The sequence below is a fragment of the Peromyscus californicus genome, unplaced genomic scaffold, assembly GCF_007827085.1.
Source record: "Peromyscus californicus insignis strain IS unplaced genomic scaffold, ASM782708v3 Scaffold_8__1_contigs__length_139910024, whole genome shotgun sequence".
Lineage (NCBI taxonomy): Eukaryota > Metazoa > Chordata > Mammalia > Rodentia > Cricetidae > Peromyscus > Peromyscus californicus.
The window spans coordinates 117,316,027-117,339,250 of record NW_026294606.1 but is presented as its reverse complement, the minus strand read 5'-3'; the positions used below and the strand labels follow the sequence as shown (position 1 = coordinate 117,339,250).

Sequence of the window (23,224 nt, the reverse complement as noted above, 5' to 3'; positions counted from 1 at the left end):
CACTGTTCCCCTTTATGCTTCCCCAAATACATTTCCCATCCCTTACATAATCTTATTCTAGTCATAGAGTTCAGCATTTTTGCAAGCTTAACTAAATATCGAACTAGACACATCCTGCTCTCACATGTCAGCTGGCAGCTACTTGTGGTTACAATGTTAAAAATTAATAGACATGGGCACAATGCTTTAAGGACAACAATATTTAAACCCAGACAATTCTTTCATGTCTGCAAGATATGTTTTTACACAGCTCCTGTTTCTACAAGAGGGTCCCATGTCTCAATCCCTCTGTAAAAGGCAGACTTTGATAAAGCACTCTTTCCCATCCTACTATACCATACCAATATAAGCTCCTGTGTATGGTAAAGATGGATCTCTCCATCCCAAATTTCACGTTACATTTTCCCCATTGGATCATACTAGATCCTATCATTGACTCCATATGCTTGGTGCCCAGGGAACTTTCTCTCAACAGTTGGCACTATGTGTATTCCTGAGGCTTTTTCCTTATTCTGTGTATGCAAGCCTTACTCTCCTTTCCAGAACTGTGAGACATGGTTAATGGTTCAAGTGTTGTTTTCTCACATGTACCTAATTATCTCTGTTGAGTCTGAAAAGTCCCCAGGATTGGGAGTTGTAGTTAGTAATTCCAGATAAGAGACTTGAGAAGCGATAGTCCCCTGCTGAATCTTAGGAGAAAATATTTGAGAAAGAACAGAATTTCCCGGGAAAATTACAGTTATTGCATGTGTGACCGACACAGTAAAACTAAAAACCACCCAAAAGAATCACCAATATAATGAGAGAAAAGAGCCTGCAAGCTGCATGGATTTTACAAATTCCTACGCTGTCCCGTGGACTACTGAGCCTTGCCACTTGAGAGTCCGTTTCCACGGGTGCTTTGCCCCAGGAAACCCACTACACGGGTAGTTCTTACCTGACCCCACACTAGGCTCTATGGCTCCCGTCAATGAACACTAACTTTTCCTTTAGAACAATGGATCTCAACCTTCCTAATGCTGCGCTCTTTTAAACAGTTCCTCATGCTGTGGTGAGCCCCAACCATAAAATTATGATTTGCTACTTCATAACTGTAATTTTGCTACTGCTATGAATCGTAATGTAAATATCTGATATGCAGTCCCTGTGAAAGGGTCGAAGGGGTTGCCACCCACATGTTGGGAACCACAACTTTAGCAGCTACAGCAAGACCTTAGAAAAGGAATTTAGGGCTTGATTTCATTTGGTTTCATTTTCTTTTTTTGTTTTTTGAGACAGGGTTTCTCTGTGTAACAGCTCTGGCTGTCCTGAACTCGCTTCGTAGACCAGGCTGGCCTGGAACTCACAAGAGATCTGCCTGCTTCTACCTCCCAAGTGCTGGAATTAAAGGTGTGCCCCACAAGACTTTATTTCTTTAAAAAAAAAAAAAATCTGTCTGGACAAAACTAAATCCCTGGGTCTGAGTGAGGGAAGCCCAGATGCAACCAGTTACGGGGTGTTGAAGGCAGGCTGCTTTAGGACCCACTGTGAGTTTCTATAATGCAGCCACAGCCTCCATATACTCATCTTTGAAAACAAAGTGGACAAATCACGGTGCCAGGGAAAGACTCACCACGGAGACGGCCTGCTCTTTGGATCGCTTGGTTCACTGCCTTCAGGTTTCCTAGCAGTTCTGTGTGGTTGTTACATCGAATCTTATAGCCGTTTAGCAAATCTTTATTAAGGTCATAGAGTTCCATATAACGATTCTTCATTGTTTTCCTGTGTAAATCAACAGACACCTACCATTAACATTTAGCAGACTTTTTAGTCACATTAAAAAGGAAACAGCTAGGCATGATGACACTCATCTGTTAATCCCAGCATTTGCCAGGCCAAGGCAAGAGGATTATAAATTCAAAGCCAGCCTGGGCCACCAATTAGATGCTGTCTCAAAAGAAGAGAAGGAAGGAAAAATACATTTTTAGTTGTATCTTCATAGAATAATTACTGAGGTTTGCTTTGAAAACATCCAAAAGTTTCCATCAAAATAGCCTTTTTTGCCAGGTGGTGGTGGCACACGCCTTTAATCCCAGCACTCGGGAGGCAGAGGCAGGCAGATCACTGTGAGTTCAAGGTCAGCCTGGTCTACAGAGTGAGTTCCAGGAAAGGCACAGAGCTACACAGAGAAACCCTGTCTAAAAAAAAAAAAAAAAGCCTTTTTCTTCCAGATAAATAGAAAACAAGTGAGCTTTCTGAGTAATTGGGCTATGATTTGTTTAGATTTAGAAGCTTATCCCTGCTTGGCTGGTATTCTTTAAGTTTCAAATTAGTAATTTATTAGATAAAGAGGCTTATTAATAAAATATTTCTAGAGAACAGACTCAGCTTCATATTTTATAAAGTTTAAAAAAAAATGGGCCAGAGAGATGATTCGGTGGATAAGGGTCCTTGCTACCAAGCCTGATAATTTGAGTTCAATCCCCAGAACCCACAAGAAACAGCTCTTGCAAGTTGTCCTCTGACCTCTACACAATGCACAGTAGCATGCGCACACACAAAGTAACTGAATGTAAAAGAAAATTTTAAAACACACAAAATAATCCTAAACACAATGAAAATGATTTAAGTAAAAATGCTGAACTGAAACTCATGAGTGATGAATACAAAATGGTACTTTCTCTGCAAATGTGGCAGCTTCTTATATGCAGCTTTAGTTTTCTGTTTATGGAAAAAACCTCTTAGTTCTTTTTCTAATCTTGCTACATACTTACTATATAAACCAGCAGTCTTATTCCAAGAGAAGTAAAAATGCATGTCTAAACCAGGTGGAGGTGGTGCACCCTTAATCCTAGCAGAGACAGGTGGATCTCTGAGGTCAAGGCCAGCCTGGTCTACAGAGTGAGTTCCAGAGCTACACAGTGAAACCCTGTCTTGGGGGAAAAAAAAGGCATGTCTATAAAAACCCTGTATGTAGGGCCGGGCGGTGGTGGCGCACGCCTTTAATCCCAGCACTCGGGAGGCAGAGCCAGGCGGATCTCTGTGAGTTCGAGGCCAGCCTGGGCTACCAAGTGAGTCCCAGGAAAGGCGCAAAGCTACACAGAGAAACCCTGTCTCGAAAAACCAAAAAAAAAAAAAAAAAAAACCCTGTATGAAAATGTAACCACCAAAGTTAGGGAACACAGATATCCACCCCCTGGTGAAGGGATAAACTGACCACCACATGTCTCTGTGTGGCACAGTAGTCAGCAATAAAGAAGGAAAAAAACTGCTGACACATGCAACAACATGGATAAACCTCAAAGGCACAATGGTGAGGGAAAAAAAGCCCAACTTAAAAGGTTACATGGTATGAGGAAAGGATAAAACTGCAGGGTAAGAAATGGACCCTGGGGACCAGGAAGGAAAAAGTATCGAAACAGAAGCCCGAAGGAATAAACATCCTGCACTCTGATTTTAGCAGTAATCAGGGAAGTTTCTGTGAACTGACTTCTATATGCATATTACAAGTTATATATCAACTATATTTACATAAATTAAAATGCACATGCATGTGTGTGAGTGTGTGTATGGGTGTGAGAGAGACAGAGACAGAGAAAGACAGAGAGATAGAGTCTGCAAGGGAGGCACAAATGATTCTGAGAACATGGAGGCTTGTGGTCACTTCATTCCTCCAGAACCTCACCTGTGCAAAACCAAATGCTAAGGATATCAGTGCCAGAGAAACAAAATCGTGAGCTAGAGACCAGAAGTAGTTGGCTTTCAAAAGCAAAACTCTACTTCCATTTACAGGACACATCTGGAAATTCTTTTTTCTGTTTGTTTTTGTTTTTCAAGACAGGGTTTTCTCTGTGTATCCCTGGCTGTCCTGGAACTTGCTCTGTAGATCAGGCTGGCCTCAAACTCAGTCCACCTGCCTCTGCCTCCTGAATTAAAGGTGTGCACTACCACACCTGGTCACATCTGGAAATTCTTAAGTAGCATTTTATAGAATAAATTGTTCATTAACACAGAAACTATAATTACAGAAAATGCAATGTAAAACAAAGCTACTATTTATAATGCAAAGAATAGATAATACTTAGGCTCAAACTTAACATGGAAAAAAATGGCTGCAAGACAGTTTGTTGTTGGTGTTTTGTTTTTTGGCTTCTTGACACAGGGTTTTACTGTGTAGCCCTGTCTGTGCTGAAACTCATTCTGTAGACCAGGCTGGCCTCGAACTCAGAGCTCTGCCTGCCTCTGCCTCCCAAGTGCTGGGATTAAAGGCGTGCACCACCACCACCACCACCACCACCACCACCACCACCTCGTGGCCCACTGCCGGCACAAGAACAGGTTTTAGAGACAAGACTAAAACAAAAACCTTGAAGTGGCTAATACCAAACGAAGGAAGCCTCAGAGCACTCCTGAGAGACAAACAGGACTGAAACAAATAAAAAGCCATCCTACCCTGTCCTGTATTCCTGGCTAACATAACACCAATTTAATGTCACTTCCAAAATTAATAAGATCTAAAACTAGTAGTACTTTTTCTCCAGAATTAGAATCACCAAAGTTTCAAAGAGCAAGTGACCAAGGAGGGTGAAGCCTGCAGGACTGTAGCCACACACACACCCCATCCCCACCCCTGCACGCAGGAGGTCCAAGGCAGGAGGATTGAGTGTGAGGCTGGTTACTATCCCGAAGAATTGAGATCAGGATCTTTAAAAGGCTAGCACTCTGTGTGCACTGCAGCTCTGTTCACAAAGCAACACACGTGAGAAAGCCCATAGGCAATGAGAGAAGGGCACAGGAGGCCATGAGCTCCTCAGCCTCCAAAACGAAGGCAACTGTAATATGCAACACACTTGAACTCTGAGGATCTATGCTGAGGGAAATAAGCCGGTCCCCAAAGGACAACTACTACATGATGCCACTTCTATGAGGAACCTATAAAACTGCCAAAAAAACAAAAAACAAAACGATAGAGGTAACAAGTAGACTGGCGTCTGCCAGGGGTTGGGGGGAGAGGGAAATGGAGGGTTAGTAATTGTTGGGGCCACAGAGGATAGCATGCAGGGTGTCTCCTCAATGGAGGAGATAAAAATCAAATGCCTGCATTCCATCCAGAACGCTGAGAGTGGATCTTGTTAACGACCTGGTGACCTTTCGGCTCTCTGAAGGGACAGTCCTCACCCAAATTCCTCAAACTGATCATCCCAGACTCTTCCTTTCCTAGACCATAGCCCATCTTTAGGAGAGATGTCATATGAACTTTATGGCCTGCTGACCTCTACGATATCAGTCAGAGACCGAACTAGATTCTAGGTCTTCTAGTCACACAAACTTTGTAAAGGAGTTTTTACACAGTCACCCCTTAAGTGTTACTGAGCATCTGGAATTGGACTGACTGGACTGATTGTTACCTGGAAACCTTTTCTCAATTTGTACTGTTTTAAATACGCTGACAATGAATCGCCTGGTATTAGACTGAAAGGACCAGGCAGATGCCATAACAGGCTGCTCAGTCTTCTCAGAGATCAGGCCTCAATTTCAGTTTCCTGAGACTTGAGCAAGCAGTTTCTGGGAGGGCCATGAACAAAAGACTGCTCAAAGTTTAGCCAGATGTTTACTTTCTGGGGCCCCTCACCAACTTAGAGTTATGTGCAGTATGTGCTTGGCCAGCCAGCCCCCATGGTGGCTCAAGGACAAAGCCTGAGACTTGTGCTGGACTGCCCCCAAAGTAATAAATTGTAACCACCAACCAGTAAATTCAAAGGTTACATACCCTCACCCAATTAAAAGAGAACAGAGATAAAGATAAACCAATCCGAGTTGCACCCGTGCAAAACTCCCCCAACCCCCCTGAAGGGCTTGTGGATTTTGCCTTTAAAAAGCTAGCCACACAAAGAAAAAGCAAGTTCCTCCTGGCCTCACGACTACGAGCGAGTGCTTTGGATCGAGCTTCCCTGTCCGCGGCTTGTAAACAAACAGAAATAAACCATGCTAATTGCATTCTGAACCTAAGGTCTGTGGTGGTTTGTCTTTGGGGTCCCAATCTGGGCATAACAAGACTTCCTGAAGTCTGATCCAGGTTGACAAAGCCAATCTGCACTGGGTTTTCATTCTTATCTCTTCATTCAGTTTAGCTCACTGCTCTACTGATGAATCTCCTAACATTCAGTATACTGTTGATGTTACTTTGGATTTCCATTTGGGGATCTGTAGTGGATACCTTTCTACCAATGACCTTGAAGTACCAGCCCCTTGGGCGTGGCCTCGGGGCTCCCCCCCCCCCCCCCCCCCCCCCCCCCCCCGCCCCAGACAGGGTTTCTCTGTGTAGTTTTGGTGCCTGTTCTGGATCTCGTTCTGTAGACCAGGCTGGCCTCGAACTCACAGATTCCTGCCAAGTTCTGGGATTAAGACCTCAGAGGTGGGCTGGAGAGATGGCTCAGAGGTTAAGAACACTCAGAGGTTAAGAACACTGGCTATTCTTCCAGAGGTCCTGAGTTCAATTCCCAGCACCTATATGGTGGCTCACAACCATCTGTAATGAGATCTGGCTCCCTCTTCTGGCCTGCAGGGATACATGCAAATAGAAAACTATACATAATAAGTAAATAAATCTTTTAAAAAACAAAAAAGACCCGAGAGAGAGGCACATAGGCCAAGCTCTTCTCTCCCCCTTTGGGCTTAGATGGTGCAGACTGGCTCACGTGGCAAGAGAAGCATGGGACAGGACCTCAGCCTTCCAGAACCCTGTGGTGATTCACCTATTCTGTTTAGTGAGTTGTCTTTTCTGATTTATATCCTAATAAATTCCTTATGACTCTTAAGCAGACTCCCCTGGATTTCTTGCTATAGAGATTTGCTATGATTTTGATACAGTTTAAGTGTGCCCTCCAAAGGTCCTCGGTGTGTTAATATTAAGAGGTAGTAGGACCTTTTAAACAGTATAGTATAAGGTCATTAGGTCACTAAGGGTTCTTTCTGCCTTTGAAAAGGATTAAGAAGGTCTCATTGGATCAGTTTTCTCAAGAGAACTGCTATAAAAGAGAAGGATGAGTCTGTCTGGCTTCCAGTGTTGCTATGCAATTTCTTGCTCTTGCATGTACTCCTGCCAAGATGCCATCCAGCATTGGGCAATACAGTCAGGAAGGCCCTCACCAGGACCAGTGCAGCGTTTGGACTTTGAGCCTCCAAAACCTAAATGAACCACTTTTCTTTATACGTTATTCAGTCTTAGGCATTTTATTATAGCAATGGGAAGCAGACAAATACAGGATTCTTATAAAAATGTCTTTATGAATATTGTGTAAGTATGCACGCTATAATGAGCACAGATTCTTTACGCCTTACACTAAAAGCAAAATTGCTCGGTCACAGAGTACGTGTTCAGTTTTACCAATAATGCCAACTTATTTTCCAAAGTAACCGAATCAATGTAGACTCCACCCAGCAGCATCTCAGAGTTCCTTATCGCTCACTTGTTTGTGCATTTATCCCAGCTATGGTAAAAACTCACATGTCCCGCATCAGACGAGCATCCTCAGCTCTGACCAGCAAACTTCGGATGAGATTAGAATTATCAGCCATGTCAGCACTGAGCTTTTGATGCACTGAATGATACTCATCCACCTGGAGACCAAGAACACTCAGAAATTAACAAGGCTTCCCAAACCCCTTGAAAGCCTAGAAGACTGAGAAGACGCTGCCTGTCGTATACAGAGCCCCTCCTCCTCCCTGTTCAGTTATACCATCTTAAGTACCACTACCTTCATCTCCTTTTAACAAACTGTCTACACTACCTTCAGTGATGATACCTCAGGTTAGACCTCCTGTGTCAGCATCAAGAGTCCAAGCAACGTAAGGTTTTAGTGATTCATGATGATGACCGTGGGATTCTTACCTTAGGAGGGGGCAGTGTAATACTACAAACTGAACCTTGGGCAGCAAGTGCTCCACCACTAAGCTGCAGCCCCTGCCTGCCCCAAGAGTGTTGCTTTACGCTGCAGCGGATCATAAGCCTTATTTTCTTTTTATAATTTTAAATTTGGGCTTTTGGAAAGGAATGATCTCAAGACCGAAGTGGAAACAGCAGATTAGATGGAGAGAAAGTAATGATGTGATTTGTGCTTGAAAGAGCATCCTCTGGAACCAGGAAACACAGGGACTGAAGAGGTAACCACTTTTACAGAAGTCCCTTAAGGAACTCACCAATGCTCATCTAAGGTTTTACAAAATTCTTTAGACCGTGATTATTATATAGCCTATATACATGCAGTTATACATGCATTATACATGCATATCTTTACTCATTTTCTAAGAGAAATACTGCCAGCTCTGAGGCTGCCATGATCTCACCTTCACCAGCACTTTCCGTAATTCCTCGAAGTAGACAGGGAAATCTGCTTCTACCTGCAGGTCTTCAAGAGCAAAAAAAGATGCCATCGACTGGATGATATCACCAGCCAGATCAATATCGTCAGTATTGACAGTGATCTACCCAGAGAAAAATAGGCAAACTTAGCATCTTCACAGACAGATGAGAAACAGCACCAAACTTTCTCCATGGTCCACAAAATTCTTTTTTTGTTACTGTTGATTTTTTGGTTTGGGGGTTTTTTATTGGGGGAGTTGTTTGTTTGGATTTGTTTTTTGTTTGTTTGTTTTTGTTTTTTTTAAGACAGGGTCTTTCTGTGTAGCCTTACTGTTCTGGAACTCACTCTGAAGATCAGGCTAGTCTCAAACTCACAGAGATCCGGCTGGTCTCAAACTCACAGAGATCCGGCCGGTCTCAAACTCACAGAGATCCACCTGCCTCTCCCAAGTGCTGGGATTAAAGGCGTGCGCCACCACCGCCCACACACAGTTCTTGAGAATGTGTTATGTGTAGTGATGAAGTGAGGCTGCTCCCTTTAGGAAATTATAAACCGTAGTCATTATTGCTTGCAGCTGGCTAAAAGGTCACTCTTCTACCCTTATAAACTAAAGGCGACATTAGCAAACAATGAAAATGATTTTGTGCCAAGTGTCATTCAAAGCTAACCCCCCAGGTAGCTGGGACTACAGGTGAGACCACTGTACCCGGCTTTGTCACCAGGAGAAAGAAACAGAGCAAACAGTCCAACAGGAAAAGGCGGTGTCCTGGAGAACAGCTGGATGGTAAGTGATCTCTGACATTTTCTACCTCAGGATAGAAAAAGGCCCGCAGTGGGAACGGAAGCTGGAAGTTCCACAACGCGCATCTCAGTCATAGAGGGGAAGCTCAGTCGGGAACGTCAACTAACTGCCTCACTTTCTCCAGTGGATGTCTGCTTGACGATATGTACCTCCTTTGACGGTGCTACCTTGATTTGCTCTCTCAATCAGGCTACCCCGGTCATTTCTGTGGGATGCTGTCAACTCCTGATCTGGAGATGTTTTGATGTCTACTGGCTACTACAGTCTCTGCTGCCTGCTACTGATCCTCTCACTTCTGCGTGTAATATACTCAGTAAATTTACTCATTCAAAATAAAAATAAAAAGCATGGCCATCATGGCAATAATAGATCATTCTCTAGACCTTGCAGAATTGTACCCCTCTACACTCCCAGCCATCACGGTTACTTTTTTACTTTTGGTTTTTGTTGTTGTTGTTGTTTGAGACAGCCCAGGCTTGAACTCACAGAGATCCACCTGCCTCTGCCTCCTGAGCCAGCACACTCTGCTCCTCATGGTCATTTTTAACTGTCAACTTGACCCAATCTAGAATCAACTGTAAAGGAACTTGAATGGTCTAAACTGGAGGGAGGGCCTGTGGGTATGCCTCTAAGAGATTTTCTCAGTTGGGTTACCTGAGCTGGGAAGGCATACCCGGAAATGGGGCCTGGACTGAGGGAAACAGAGCGAGCGAACAGCAGGAGCACGTGTCCACTCTCCTCTCTGTCTTGACTGAGACGTAAATGTGGCAGCTGTCTCCAGCTCCTGCCACTCAACGACGACAGTGGCCTGTGGCCTGGAACTACAGCTAAAACAAAGCTTTCACCTCTGTTACTTTCGCCAGGGGATTTTGTCACAGTAACATGAAGGAAAACACCAACTCTCACCAAATTACACACGGAAGGAATGAGAGGAAAGAACGAGGCGGAACCCTCTCTTCCAGAGTGAACCCCAGTGTCTACAATGGCGCTGACACCAGGCTGGAAAACCTGCTTCGTGATCTTGACAGTACGTTTCACTTTGCACAGGAGAACTCCACGGGACCATACATTACCTCGCCACTCGATTTTATTTTTATGTAGAGCTGGCCACCATTGCGTAAGGATGTGAAACAGACTTGAAATGGGGCATTCTGAATGTTAGTGTCTTCTGGCAACAGAAAGTTCTGGTTGAGCCACATGACCATCTTAGAAATGAACAGAACAAAGAGCACTTCAGTTTTTAAAGTACAGTCACCGTGGAAGGAATTCCTTTCTTTAGTTTTACTGCTTGGTTTAAAAAAAAATTAGACTTCACCCTCCCACCCCCCCCCACCCCACACACAGGTCAAGTACATATGAATCACACTCCCCTCCCTCACCCCTGATCTTCAGCAACCCTCATAATTACAGCTGGTCCCACAGCTGGCACAACTGTGCGGCACTTCCTCCTCAGACATAATCTTACACACGCATAGAAGATTGAAGCAGGTGCTATTTCTGTTTATCTGGAAGATTTTCTGTAGGTGGACAGGACTGTCTGCACAGGGCTGCTCCATTTTACTGTGTCACCGTTACTGATTATGTATACATGCGCACACTCAGACAGAAGTGACCTGAACACAATTTTGGTGTTACTATTTCACAGTGGTTTGCAGTCCGCTTTCCAGGCAAGAATCACTCAGGAGGCTATCTAGAAGGGCCTGCCTAGTGGTCTGAAAATCTACATAGTTACCAGAATTCTGAAGCCGACATTCCCACCGTCTTCTCTGCCCTGGGAGCAGCTCTCCTGCCACTGCTCGACCCTCAAAATGTAGGTCTGCTCCAACTTGTGCTCCACCTGCTCCCTGGTCAGGAGCCGACCACCAAACGCAGTTGTGTTGAACCAACAACCAGAGACACTGACTGATGGGGGCCCTGGCAGCTCAGCAACCCCGTATCTCCTGAACTGACTCGTCCCTAGCTGCAGCTTCCACACCAGTTGCCATTTCAGGGGACACCAGCACAGCAGCCGAGTTCTTTGGGGCTGGGCTGCCAGAGCTGTGGTGGCGGCTGGGGCTGGTGTTGGGACTGTGTGGCGAGCCTCATCACCGATTATACCGGGAACCCTTCTCTGAAGCACCAGTTCCTCTTGTGTGTGATTCTGGGCTTTGCCCTCTCAGAGGCCATGGGGTGGCCTTTTGCCTACTGGTGGCCTTTCTTCTCCTCTGTGCAATGCGAAGCAGCTGTCTCCACCTCCAGCTCCCACAGTTCTTCCTCCCATGCCTCCTCTGCCCTGCAGCTTCCTCTTCCTGCACCTCCCCAGGAACTATGGGAAAGTCAAGGGCTCAGGGTTGGACAGGGAAAAGACAAGCAAGTACTGAATTAATAAGGAAAAGAAGAGTTCTGACACCCAACCAAAGGCAAGGTCCACTGCCACACATGTTAGGGCTATAAGGCATTTGACACCAGTCATGGAATCTTCCAGGGCTCCTCCCCTTATAGATAAGGAAACTGAAAGTGAGGGGAAGTCCTCAAATCACTGAAAATGAAGTTAAAGTAGCACTTAAGCTAAAAAACCCAAAACGCCCCCACCTCCAAATCCTACTCTTTCCATCCCCTCCCCCAAGACGTTTCATATGCAGCCCAGGCTGGTCAGGAACTCCAGTGATCTTTCTACCTTCATCTTGCAAGGCGCTGGGAATGTAGGCGCACAGTGCTACCCTAAACCTCTCTCTCCATTTCATCCTAGGCTTCTCTTGAAACACTAAGTCAAGACAGCTAACTAACAAAAAAAGGGGGGAAATTAAGACTAGGAAGAATTTAGTTCTAATTAAGGGATGTGTGTGTGTGTGTGTGTGTGTAACTTTCAAAGTTCAAAGAAGAAAAATTTCAGTGAATTATGAGTTTTGTTTTGTTTTTTGAGACAGGGTCTCACTATGCAGTCCAGGCTGCCTGGAATTTATGACGTAAGCCAGGCTGTCCTCAACTCATAACCCTCTTGCCTCTAAAGTTCTGGGATTGCAGACAGGCCTATGCCACCACACCTAAAACTAGTAATGTTTTATTATAAGTTACTAGCCAGGGTCAGCAAGATGGCTCAGTCAGTAAACCATGTCAGCCTGATGACATGGGTTTGATTCCTAGAACCCACGGAGGAAGGAGAGAACCAGCTGCCAGTGTTGTCCTCTGACCCTCACACTCACAACATGGCATGCACACATGTATCACACAATCATACACACACGCACACACACACACACACACACATACACACACATGTGCACACACTTGTTAATAATAAAGTAAGTGAAGCTTGAAAGTTTCTTGGTGAACTCCACACTACATAGTTCATGTTTACTGCTGCCAGCATGACATTCACATTTCTCCCTTCCACCAAGGAACATCGAAAGGACTCTACTGTTCCAACTCTGAACTGAAAGAAAAGACAACATGACTCACCCTCTGTGCCCGCTCCGCAATGATAAAGTTCACGTAACTGGCAGGCTCGCTAGCTGCATCTGGACTGGTCAGCGCATACATGGTGAATCGGGGGAGCTGTCTTGTCAATTCAAATACATGGAACTGGGTGCTACAGCCAGCCAATGAACACAAGAGAAGTGTTTGGTGTAGTGTTACATCTGTACTCCCCACCCCCTACGTTTTTAATACTGGGTCTCCTGTAGCCCAGGCTGGCCTTGAACTCCTGGTCCTCTCGCCTCTGCCTCCCGAGTACTAGGATTACAATATACCACCATGCCTGACTCAGTACAATGCTATTTCAAAGCGAGGGCCCAGGAAATAACTCACTCCTGGGTCACCACCGACTGATATCTAAGGGTTACGCTGAAGGAAGGGGGAAACTTCAGGGTTAAAACTCTAACAACGAATGGGGTTGAGATTTAGAAATAACGTAAGTCGTCCACATACACATACACTCATGCGCCAGGGCTTTTCAACACCCTGAAAGAATACAAAAAGCCTTCGAATTTTATTGATCAATAGATTTTGTTGATGTTGTTTTTATGAAACAGGGTCTCACTAAGTTGCTCAGCATGGCCTTGAACTCTCTGTAGTCCAGGCTGGCCGGGAACTTCTGATCCTCCCGCTTCTGTGGGACTGCAGCCCTGCACCACCATGCCCAGCATGAAAAGACCATCATCTTCAACAGGTGCGGTAGTTGTTCCCACTGGCCTCAACACCGCACCTCATATAACTGTCTCCCACCCCTCAGAGTGTTAGTGGCCAAACTACATTTAAATAATTATCAAATTATTCTTCCACGTGTGGTGCCGACGCTCAAACCCAGGGCCCCGAGTATGCTAAGCATGAATTCTACCACTGAGTTTCACCAAGAACTCAAACATGTTGTTACAAGTTTTTGTGTCTGATTAAAAATGGAAAATAACCATCTGAAACTCACACACCTCCTTTTTCTTTGGAAAGAATTCAAATTAGGAAAATAAAAGGTCACGGGAAAACCCTGACTGGTAGGCAGATCCTTCAGTGGCTGCTCTGGTCTCACAGAGGGTAACTGTAATAGCAAACCAACCCATCTTGCCCTCATAAGTCTCTATGGAAATGACCTGTGACAAAAAGGGTCACCTGCTTCTGTAACCCACGAAGGTTTTCAAGTGCAGATCCACAGGGACATCTTTGGGAGGTGTAATTGGGACACAGATGGAGCTAGAAAGGTTGTGAATGCTGGGGTGAACCACATGGCTTTCACCCACAAAAATTCCCTCTGCAAAAATTAATACTGCTCGGATGATGGTATCTGGAAGAGAAGGAAATGACATTGTAGGAACTACTCCAAGGCAGCACAGGCACCTAGCAGTACCAGCCGTGGCAGTGTCTTACCATTGGAAGTGGAAATGCGCAACTCTGCATGAGCATCCTGTACATCACTCCCCAGACTAACTGAGAGGGCAGTGTGGAGCTTGGTATTGGCCGGAATTATGCCTTTCTGCCCGTCAGCCTCATTCAGGGGACTGCTCAGTTCTGCCTGTAAAACACCGCCGCATAATTTCAGCTTAGTCACTCAGAGAAGAAAGTCCAAGTTAAATACAATGGCTATTCACTTCAGGACAGGCTTCCCCTCCCCTACCAATCTGACTCCTCTGAAACCACCCACCATGCTAGCACTCCTTTGCTGTATCTGGCTCTGTGAGAAATTCCCATTCCTTGTCCCTATCCGCAGTCCACTGCACCTCATCATGCCCTTTACAAATATGTCTGTCTGTCTCTTTAGCTCATCTCTATTTCTCCTTTTAAAAACATTTTATTTTTAATTTTAACTAGGTGAACATGTGTGGGGCAGGAAGGAGTGCATGTGTGAGTGCAATGCCTGGTGAGTCCAGAGAGGGTACAGAATCTCCCAAAGCTGGAGTTACAGGCAGCTGTGAGCCACCTGCAGTGGGTGGCGGGAGCCAAACCTCTGTCCTCTGCAAGAGCAGTAGACATAGTAACTGCTAAGCCATCTCTCCAGCCCTTCTTGCTCCGTTTTTTGAAAAGGTCTGGCTATGTAATCCGGGCTAGACCTTAGGCGCCTCCTCTTAGCCTCTGAGTACTGGATTACACTGTGTGCCACGGCGCCCAGCTTTCTCTGAGTACTGGATTACACTGTGTGCCACGGCACCCAGCTTTCTCTGAGTACTGGATCACACTGTGTGCCACGGCACCCAGCTTTCTCTGAGTACTGGATTACACTGTGTGCCACGGCACCCAGCTTTCTCTGAGTACTGGATTACACTGTGTACCACGGTGCCCAGCATTCACGCCTCTTCACTCTGGCAGTGGCCAAAAGGCTGAGGCCATCCATCTCTACTTCTGCAGGTGGTCAGGAGGGCCCAGCACTGACCCTGCACCCCCCACACTTGCAAACCATCCTGGCCAGTCCCAGCATTTCAGACTCCATCCCCCAGCGGAGCCCCACCTTGGTGTTCTCCTCATAGTTGCGGAGTTCCAGCAGCAGAGTCTGCTTCTTCTGACTCAGCTCTCGGATCAGGTCCTGCTCGACACTCGTGTCCAGGAGGTTCCCCTTCATCTCCGCTGTGCCTGGCAGGTAGCCTCGGACTGAACAGAGGACACGACCCTAAGCACAGCCACGTCTACTTTTGAAATTTTGACTTTTCAAGGATTTTTCTTATCCCCATTTACTTTCCCCATCCACTGAGCAGCAGATTAATTGCACATGGCCATCCATCCGGTAATCTCCCTCTACCACACCAGCAATTGCAGAAGAAAAGTTGTCTTTAAATATGACCTCTCCAGTCCGGTCACTTCGAGCATCAACCTGAAAATGAAACAACATCGAAGTCACTTACGCTACCGTTTTAAAACAACAGCAACAAGAAAGCTAACTTTACAGGTTACTTAGTCCAGCCAGGTATGGTGACACACACCCGTAATCCTATCACTTGGGAGGATAGCTACAGGGTCATCCTCAGCTACATTTTATGTTTGAGGCCAGCCTGGACTATGTAAAGCCTTGCCATACACACACACACACACACACACACACACACACACACACACACACACACACACACTCGTTTATTTTTAAGAGTATACCATGAAGCCTGTGGCTTCTCATATAGACATCCTCAGCTGCTGGGGCCAGAGGGACCAAAGTGTCCTCAACATAGACGTACTTCGCTCTCTTTCAACAGAAGTTGCCCTTCCCACAATGTTCCTTTTGAAGAACCGGGTCTGCTGAGAGGCGGTTCTCAGAGTGCATACAGCACAGGACAAAAGGCGTGGGCTCCCAGGCCCACCTGCCCAGGCCCAGATTCCACCCTGCCACATGCCGTTTATGAGATCTTAGGAAAGCTTTTTACCGCTCTGTTCAGGTTCACATGGAGATCAATAACAGAACGAGAGCGCCAACAGGGCCCACAGGGCAGAGGCGCACAGAGTCCTGGAGCTGTCAGCACAGCATGTACCGCAAACACACGCACAGAGGTGTACATAACACCAGCTCTAGACGCTGTTGTGCATCTCTAACTCCAGCAATCAAGACGCTGAGGCAAGAAGTCTGCCCTGAGTTCAAGACCAGCTAAGGCTATACAGTTTGAGGCAAGCCTGGGTTATATGATAATACTCTTATCTCAAGACGAAAGAAGGTTTACATATGAATCACATCTTTATGGCAAAATGGCTCAGTGGGAGGTACCAATGACCTGGTGCTAACGACCTGAGTCTGGTCCCAGGACCCACATGGTGGAAGGAGTGAACTTGAAGGAGTCCTTCAAGCTGCCCTCTGATCTTGACAGGTGTTCCACGGCACACTTGATCCCCCCTTAAATAAATACATATAATTTCTTTAAACTGTACCATTATGATTTATACACTTACAAAATATATTTACACCTAACATTTAAACAACACCAAATTATCCCAATCTTCTACCTTCTAGTAACCTTTTCTTGAGACAGTCTCACTGGCCCTGGCTGTCCTGGAACTCTATGTAGTCCAGGCTGGCCTTGAACCCACAGAGATCTTCCTGCCTCTGCCTTCCAAGTGCTGGGATTAAGAGTGTGTGCCACCATGCACAGTACAACTATACAACCTTTTCAATAACATTATCCTCTCCTCACAAAAAGCCCTTGGACTTCTTAGGGCTCTTCCCATAAACAGACAGCTGATCACTTGCAAAGACATCTCAAGAATAATGACGAAGGACATTCACATGAAAGGACTGGTCCAGGTAACGACGCATGTACCTTCGTTTATCTTCTCAGAAATATCCTTCTGGGCAAAACCTTATAACCCAAATACACAGGCTCCCAGCCTAGCCTTCTCTGGAGTACATCCCATTCACTAACTCCACCTCGCTATTTATGACACATCATGCCTGGGCTTCACCAGAGCTCTCAAACATTAGCTCCACCCCGTTAACTCAGACTGAGTGAATCTTCTTTCCAGTGGGGCCCATCAAGCAGCTCCACAGTGTGTGGCAAACAAGAGTGCTCCTTTGCTAACTAAGGAGGACTGCATTTATTTCTGTGAACACTCTACGCTTTTGCTTCTCCAATATGGAAGGAGCAGGTGTCCCTCCAACTCAGTAACGGACCTTGACAAAGTCGGTGGGCTAGCAGCATTTATTTTGTACCTTTACATGGACATGCGCAGTGGGATCTGTGCATTTTCCTTGGCTTCGTTATTTCTGTCAAGGATGGATAACTGTATAACTTTCTTCTCTACGCTCTCCAACAGATTCGATAATAAGAAATCCTTAGTTTGAAAACCTTTACTATAAAACTGTAGGTCCAGTCATCCGAAGGTACCTTTTATCCTTGGCTTAGTGAGACAGTCTCATTCTGTAGCCCAGGCTAACCTTGAATTCAGGATCTTCCTTCATCTACCTCTTTTTGTTTGTTTGTTTGTTTGTTTGTTTGTTTGTTTGTTTGTTTTGAGACAGGGTTTCTCTGTGTAGTTTTGGTGCCTGTCCTGGATCTCGCTCTGTAGACCAGGCTGGCCTCAAACTCACAGAGATCCGTCTGCCTCTGCCTCCCGAGTGCTGGGATTAAAGGCGTGCGCCACTGCTCGGCCTTCATCTACCTCTTAAGTGTGGGAATTATAAGCATATACCACTATGCCTGGCTCTTGGCAGTAACTCCAAATTTTTGACTCAATCATAATTTCTGTTCCCCAAGAATGTGGTTGGCTAGGATCTTAATGTTTGCTTCTCCCCAAAATTTATACATTGTAACTTCACCCACAAGATGATAGTATAGTACCACTGGAAGGTACCCTCATGTGTGGGATTAGTGTTCATAGAAGACGCCCCCAAAGCCAGGTGTGGGGGGTGCATATCTAGAATCTTAACTGCTGTTAAGAGGAGGGTTTGAAGGCAGTGTGGACTGTACAGTTTCCCAAGCCAGCTTGGGCAACATTAACAGGACCATATTTCAAAAACAGAAAAATAAATAATATTTTTAAAAACATTCCCTACCCTGGGAGATCCCGCAGCTTCTTCTGCTGTGTGAGGTAACAGTAAGAAGACAGCCACCTACAAGGAAGTAACCCTCCCCAGACACCAAACCTACTGTACCTGAATGTTAGCGTCCCCAGCCCCCGAACAAGGGGGAATAAATTCCCACCACTTACAAGGTACCCAGGCAATGGCATTTGTTACCACAGCCTAACGGGGCAAACATAATCAGCGTATGAACTTTGAAATGTCTGGGTAAGTGATGATGACACAGTCTTCCCTTACAAGTGCCAAGGACAAGTGAGAACTGATTTTTAAGTGACATCCAAGGAAGGCAGAGGCGCTGGCCAACAGTGAAGAAGAGCACAGAGGAAAAGGCAGGAATTAGCTGATGGTCTAGGCAGTCCACACTGACAGAGGAGTTAGTACAAACAGTATCCATGGAGATCTGGAAGCTAACAAGACAACCTTGACTTGCCAAAACACTAAGAAATTCTGATGTGAAGTTGAAAAAGTAAAGAAAGCAAAAGGATTTTACTTTGAAGTTATAGGCGGGAAATCAATATCCTAACATGATTCTTCCTGTTCAATTCTAAGTTTCTGTTCACACAGTTCATTATTAGATCATTAACTTTTTTTTTAAACTAGCCTACACCTACAGTCAGTTTGATGGGTGGATTCTCATGCCTTCACAGAAGAGATTTAGAAAGAAGATCTCTGGAGATTTGTCTCCCAAGTATGGTTTACAAGGTTTACAAGGCTGAAAGGACATGTCCACCTTGGAAAGACAGACTTAGGTTCTATCTAAGGCACACAGGCAATGCCAGAAACAGATGCTAGAGTCACACACACATTCCCTAACATAAACTTACCTTTCCATTGGACCACCCGGTTATCAGCTCACACACGCCGTCAGAGTTAATGTCAAAAGCATGAATGCTCATGGCATGGTTTTTGGACTGAAAAAGAATTCCAATAATTAGTAAAGGAGTCTCTCAGTGCCAGAGATATACAGTCCCTGAACAGGGTGGGGATGGAGGGCTGAACTGCACTAACTTTAATTCTCAGTATACAGTCCCTGAACAGGGTGGGGATGGAGGTGGAGGGCTGGACTGCACTAACTTTAATTCTCAGTATACAGTCCCTGAACAGGGTGGGGATGGAGGTGGAGGGCTGGACTGCACTAACTTTAATTCTCCAGTATCGGGCTGTCTTGTCATAAACTCCAACTGTGCCATTGGAAAGGGCATAACCAAACCGGCTGCCGTACATGGGACACAGAGAGGTGATTATCTGCAACAAGAACACACAAGACAATTGTTCAGTATGGATCAACTCAACTTCACATGTAATCTTATAAAATCACTCAGTTCTCCAGGCATGACATGGCCATCGCCTCCTTGAGTATTTACACAAGATCCTCATGACACAGACCACTAATGTTCACTCATGAAAGCAGGGGTAGGGCTCACAAGGAGCACAGGACCTCTCCTCTCCCTTCCCCAAGTTTAGGGAGCTAACAATTGAGGGGTGGGAGACTTTTCTTTGGTGATGCTTGTAGCCTCAAAGTCATTGGCTCACTAAGCCTGATTTAAGGGGGCTGGTTTCTTTGGTCCGTCACTGCCCTCTCAATCTTGGGTGAAGAGTCAAGAACCTCCCTGCGGTAACTGTATTTAGATCAGAAAGCCCTTCCGAAACAAGCAGCAGGCAGTTAGGGCACGGGGATCCTGAGAGCTGCTAGTGCCCCTTGGAGGGCGAACAGCCTTGAAGCTCAGGCAGCTTCTTCCCACGGTGTCAGGAACTAAGGCGCTCTCCCCGGGGCTGCACTAGGAAGGCTCTGTACCAAGCAGACCCCTGTTGTTCAGTCCCACTCCCCCAAACATTTGTGAAACATCACCCGACTTCTATGAATATGGCATCTACCTCATAAATAATCACAAAAACGTCAAGCCCAAGATCTCTCTGCTTCACATGGCTAAATGAACCACCTGAACTGTGCCTCACGGTGAATTCTTTCCTTCAAGAAGACAAGCACCAAGAAAAACCCCAGCCCAGTAGCACTCGAACCCATTGCTGGGGAAAGTGAGAGCAAGACAAACTCCATTTTAAAGAAAACTTCATTTCTAGCAATACTAAGATAAAAGCTGAACCACGTTTCAGAGACATAAACACCCAGCGAAGACTCCGGTCAAGGTGACCCCCACCCCCGGGTGGGTAGGCTGCTGGCCAAGAAATAGTTCTGAAGCTAAAACAGAGGCTTAATCCATCAAAGTCTCCAACAGTACTGGGAGGGTTTCCAACTGTACTTTGTCGTCTGTAGTTCTTCTCTGGGCTAATGTTCCTGTTGACTGAAGTGTGACCCTGGAATGCAAAGGCTTGTACCCCCTAGCCTGCGGTTTTTCCCTTTAAAAACCCTTCACTCTGGGAGATCAGGGCCGTCCTCCTTCACCTGGCTAGCCAGTGTGTTGGACGCGGACCAAGCCCGGGCTTGCTTACTATCAATAAACCCCTTTGTACTTGCATCAGATATGGGCTGTGGTGGTCTTGCTTAGAGGTCTCATGACACGGACACAACAAAAGGAGTCCTCTTCTCTACCGTCCATGCCATCTACTTCACAGATGGATAATCAAATTTAAACAAACTCACAAAGTTAGATCAAGCCATGGGGAAATTTTTAAAAAGTCACAGACGTGTAATTAGGAGGAAATGAGCTAAGCACACAATTGGTGCTGTTACACACATCAACACCAAAGGCTTTACTGATTGACTAGAGCTAACTTAGACTAGTTACACACATCAACACCAAAGGCTTTACTGACTTACTAGTTAACTTAGACTAGTTACACACATCAACACCAAAGGTTTTACTGATTGACTAGCTAACTTAGACTAGTTACACACATCAACACCAAAGGCTTTACTGACTTACTAGTTAACTTAGACTACAGTTTGTTTCAAGAATCAGCCAGGCGGTGGTGGTACATGCCTTTAATCCCAGTACTCGGGAGGCAGAGCCAGCCTGGTCTACAGAGCAAGTTCCAGGACAGCCAGGGCTAAGAAACCCTGTCTTGAGAAAAACAAACAAGAATTGTAATCTACAACTGCCTTTTATCTGCACATTTTTCTATAATATAACTTATTGTTTGCTTGAGGTAAAAGAATGTACAATCTTTTCCAAACTAAAAGCTCAAACATGCAAACTCATATGGTGTGTACTCACAAACAGAAATGCATACACCACACAGAAATATTTACAGGACTCTCTAAGGACTGAACACACTTTAAAGGGTAGAATGTGATGCTGAACAGGGCTTAATGATCTCTGACCCTACAGACCTATTTCTAATTCTGGCCCCAGTACAGAAGATTCTAAGAGATAAATTGTACAAAGCAGAGACTGGTCATGTAATCTTCTTCACACCTACAGTTTTCCACAAACCACCCAGTCATTTAACTGAATACAAAGCACTGAGTAGGATCCAGGGTTACTTAGCTCAAAGCACCCTCCTACAATACTTAGTACTGAATACTGTTAACTGTCGAGCCTGGGTAGACACCTAAGGAAGAGCTATCCAACAGCAAACCAAAAGACAGGAAAAAGGCTGCAGATGAGCAGTTCTATAGTCTATGTTTCCACAGTTAGCTCCAGACTCCCTGTGAGTGCTGGCCAGTTTCATGTCAACTTGACACAAGCTAGAGTCGTCTGACAGGCGGGAACCTCAATTGAGAAATTATTTCCATAAGATGGGGCTGTTGGTAAGCCTGTAGGGAATTTTCTTAATTATCAATGTGGGGGGGGGGGGGGCAGCCCATTGTGGGTGGTGCCATCCCTGGGCTGGTGGTATTGGGTTCTATAAGAAAACAGGCTGAGCAAGCCATGAGGAGGAAGCCAGTAAGCAGCACCCCTCCATGGCCTCAGCATCAGCTCCTGTCTCCAAGTCCTGCCCTGTTTGAGTTCTTATCATGGCTTCCCTCAATGGACCACACAGGAGATGGCCAAAAAAGCCCCTTCCTCCCCGAGTAACTTTGGTCATGGTGTTTCATCACAGCAATGGTGACCCTAAGATAGCGGATCCTTAGTGAAAGGTCTCCCTTCCTTCCTTTGTGGACAGAGTAGCAACTAGTTCCCTCTGATCCTTGGCTCTATCCCATGTTCCAGTCTCCTTTTCTAGGACTCAGGGAAAAGGTGCTTCCAAGAACTCTAGCATCACATCTGATAGTGACAAAACCAGAAATCCAACACTCCCAAATGATTACCACCCAACAGGAAAAGACTCACTACAAATTAGTACGAAAGAGGTGATGATGTACAACCCAGCCTTGGCAGGTCGGTGAGTGGTGCTCAAGCTGGTTTTTTGGGGGGGGGCTTTGGCGAAAGCTATAAATCCCTCTAAGAATCTAATAAGCTGCTGGAGAGATGGTCCAGTGACTAAGGGCACTGGCCTCTCTTCCAGAGGACCCAAGTTCTATTCCCAGCACCCGCACAGTGGCTCATAACCATCTGTAACTCCAGTTCCAGGAGATCCACATCCTCTTCTGGCCTCTGCAAGCACCAGGCAAGCACATGGTTCATGGACTTACATGTAGGCAAAAGACCCGTATACATAAAATAATTTTTAAAAATCCAGAAAAACCAGGCACGGTGGCTCACATCTGTAATCTCAACACTTGGGAGGCTGAGTCAAGAGAATTGCCATGAGTTCAATTCAACCTGGGCTACTCACGCTCTAGGCCAGCCTTGGTTATTACAGAGTGAAAGCCTGTCTCAGAAGACAAAACAACAAGAATCCAGTGGCAGCAAGGCCCCACCTTCTGGAAAAACTCACATAAGCACGTTCTCACGAACCGGGTCCCAGTGCCTCTACAGACACACCCCTTTACACTATTGCTTTTTGCACTCATTTCTCACCTTCACCTCTCTGTCCACAAGTGTAATTTCACATTCTAAGAAGTCTGGGCCAGGCATGGTGGTGCACACCTGAAGTCCCAACACTCAACTGTGGAAACAGTCAGGCCTACATGAGACTCAGAAAAAAACAAAAACGGGGGGTCATGGTAGCACACAGACACCTGTGAATTTGAGGCCAGTCTTGTCTACATCGAATTCCAGGCCAGCCAGAACTACATAGTCAGAACTTGTCAGTAATAACAACAACAATTATGAGTAA

General features: G+C 45.5%; 1 protein-coding gene across 1 annotated transcript in view; it reads right to left on the bottom strand.

Annotated features, from left to right (window-relative positions):
• Positions 1-23,224, bottom strand: part of Bbs2 (Bardet-Biedl syndrome 2) — a 40,596-nt gene that overhangs the window by 923 nt on the left and 16,449 nt on the right. Inside the window, exons 6-16 of the mRNA XM_052728772.1 lie at positions 19,244-19,348; positions 18,928-19,014; positions 15,280-15,415; positions 15,056-15,195; positions 13,981-14,125; positions 13,726-13,897; positions 12,583-12,712; positions 10,218-10,349; positions 8,326-8,463; positions 7,487-7,599; positions 1,613-1,761 (exon numbers count right to left, since the gene is read on the bottom strand). Of these exons, the coding sequence (XP_052584732.1) occupies positions 1,613-1,761; positions 7,487-7,599; positions 8,326-8,463; positions 10,218-10,349; positions 12,583-12,712; positions 13,726-13,897; positions 13,981-14,125; positions 15,056-15,195; positions 15,280-15,415; positions 18,928-19,014; positions 19,244-19,348 (1,447 nt within the window). The remainder of the gene's footprint in view (positions 1-1,612; positions 1,762-7,486; positions 7,600-8,325; positions 8,464-10,217; positions 10,350-12,582; positions 12,713-13,725; positions 13,898-13,980; positions 14,126-15,055; positions 15,196-15,279; positions 15,416-18,927; positions 19,015-19,243; positions 19,349-23,224) is intronic.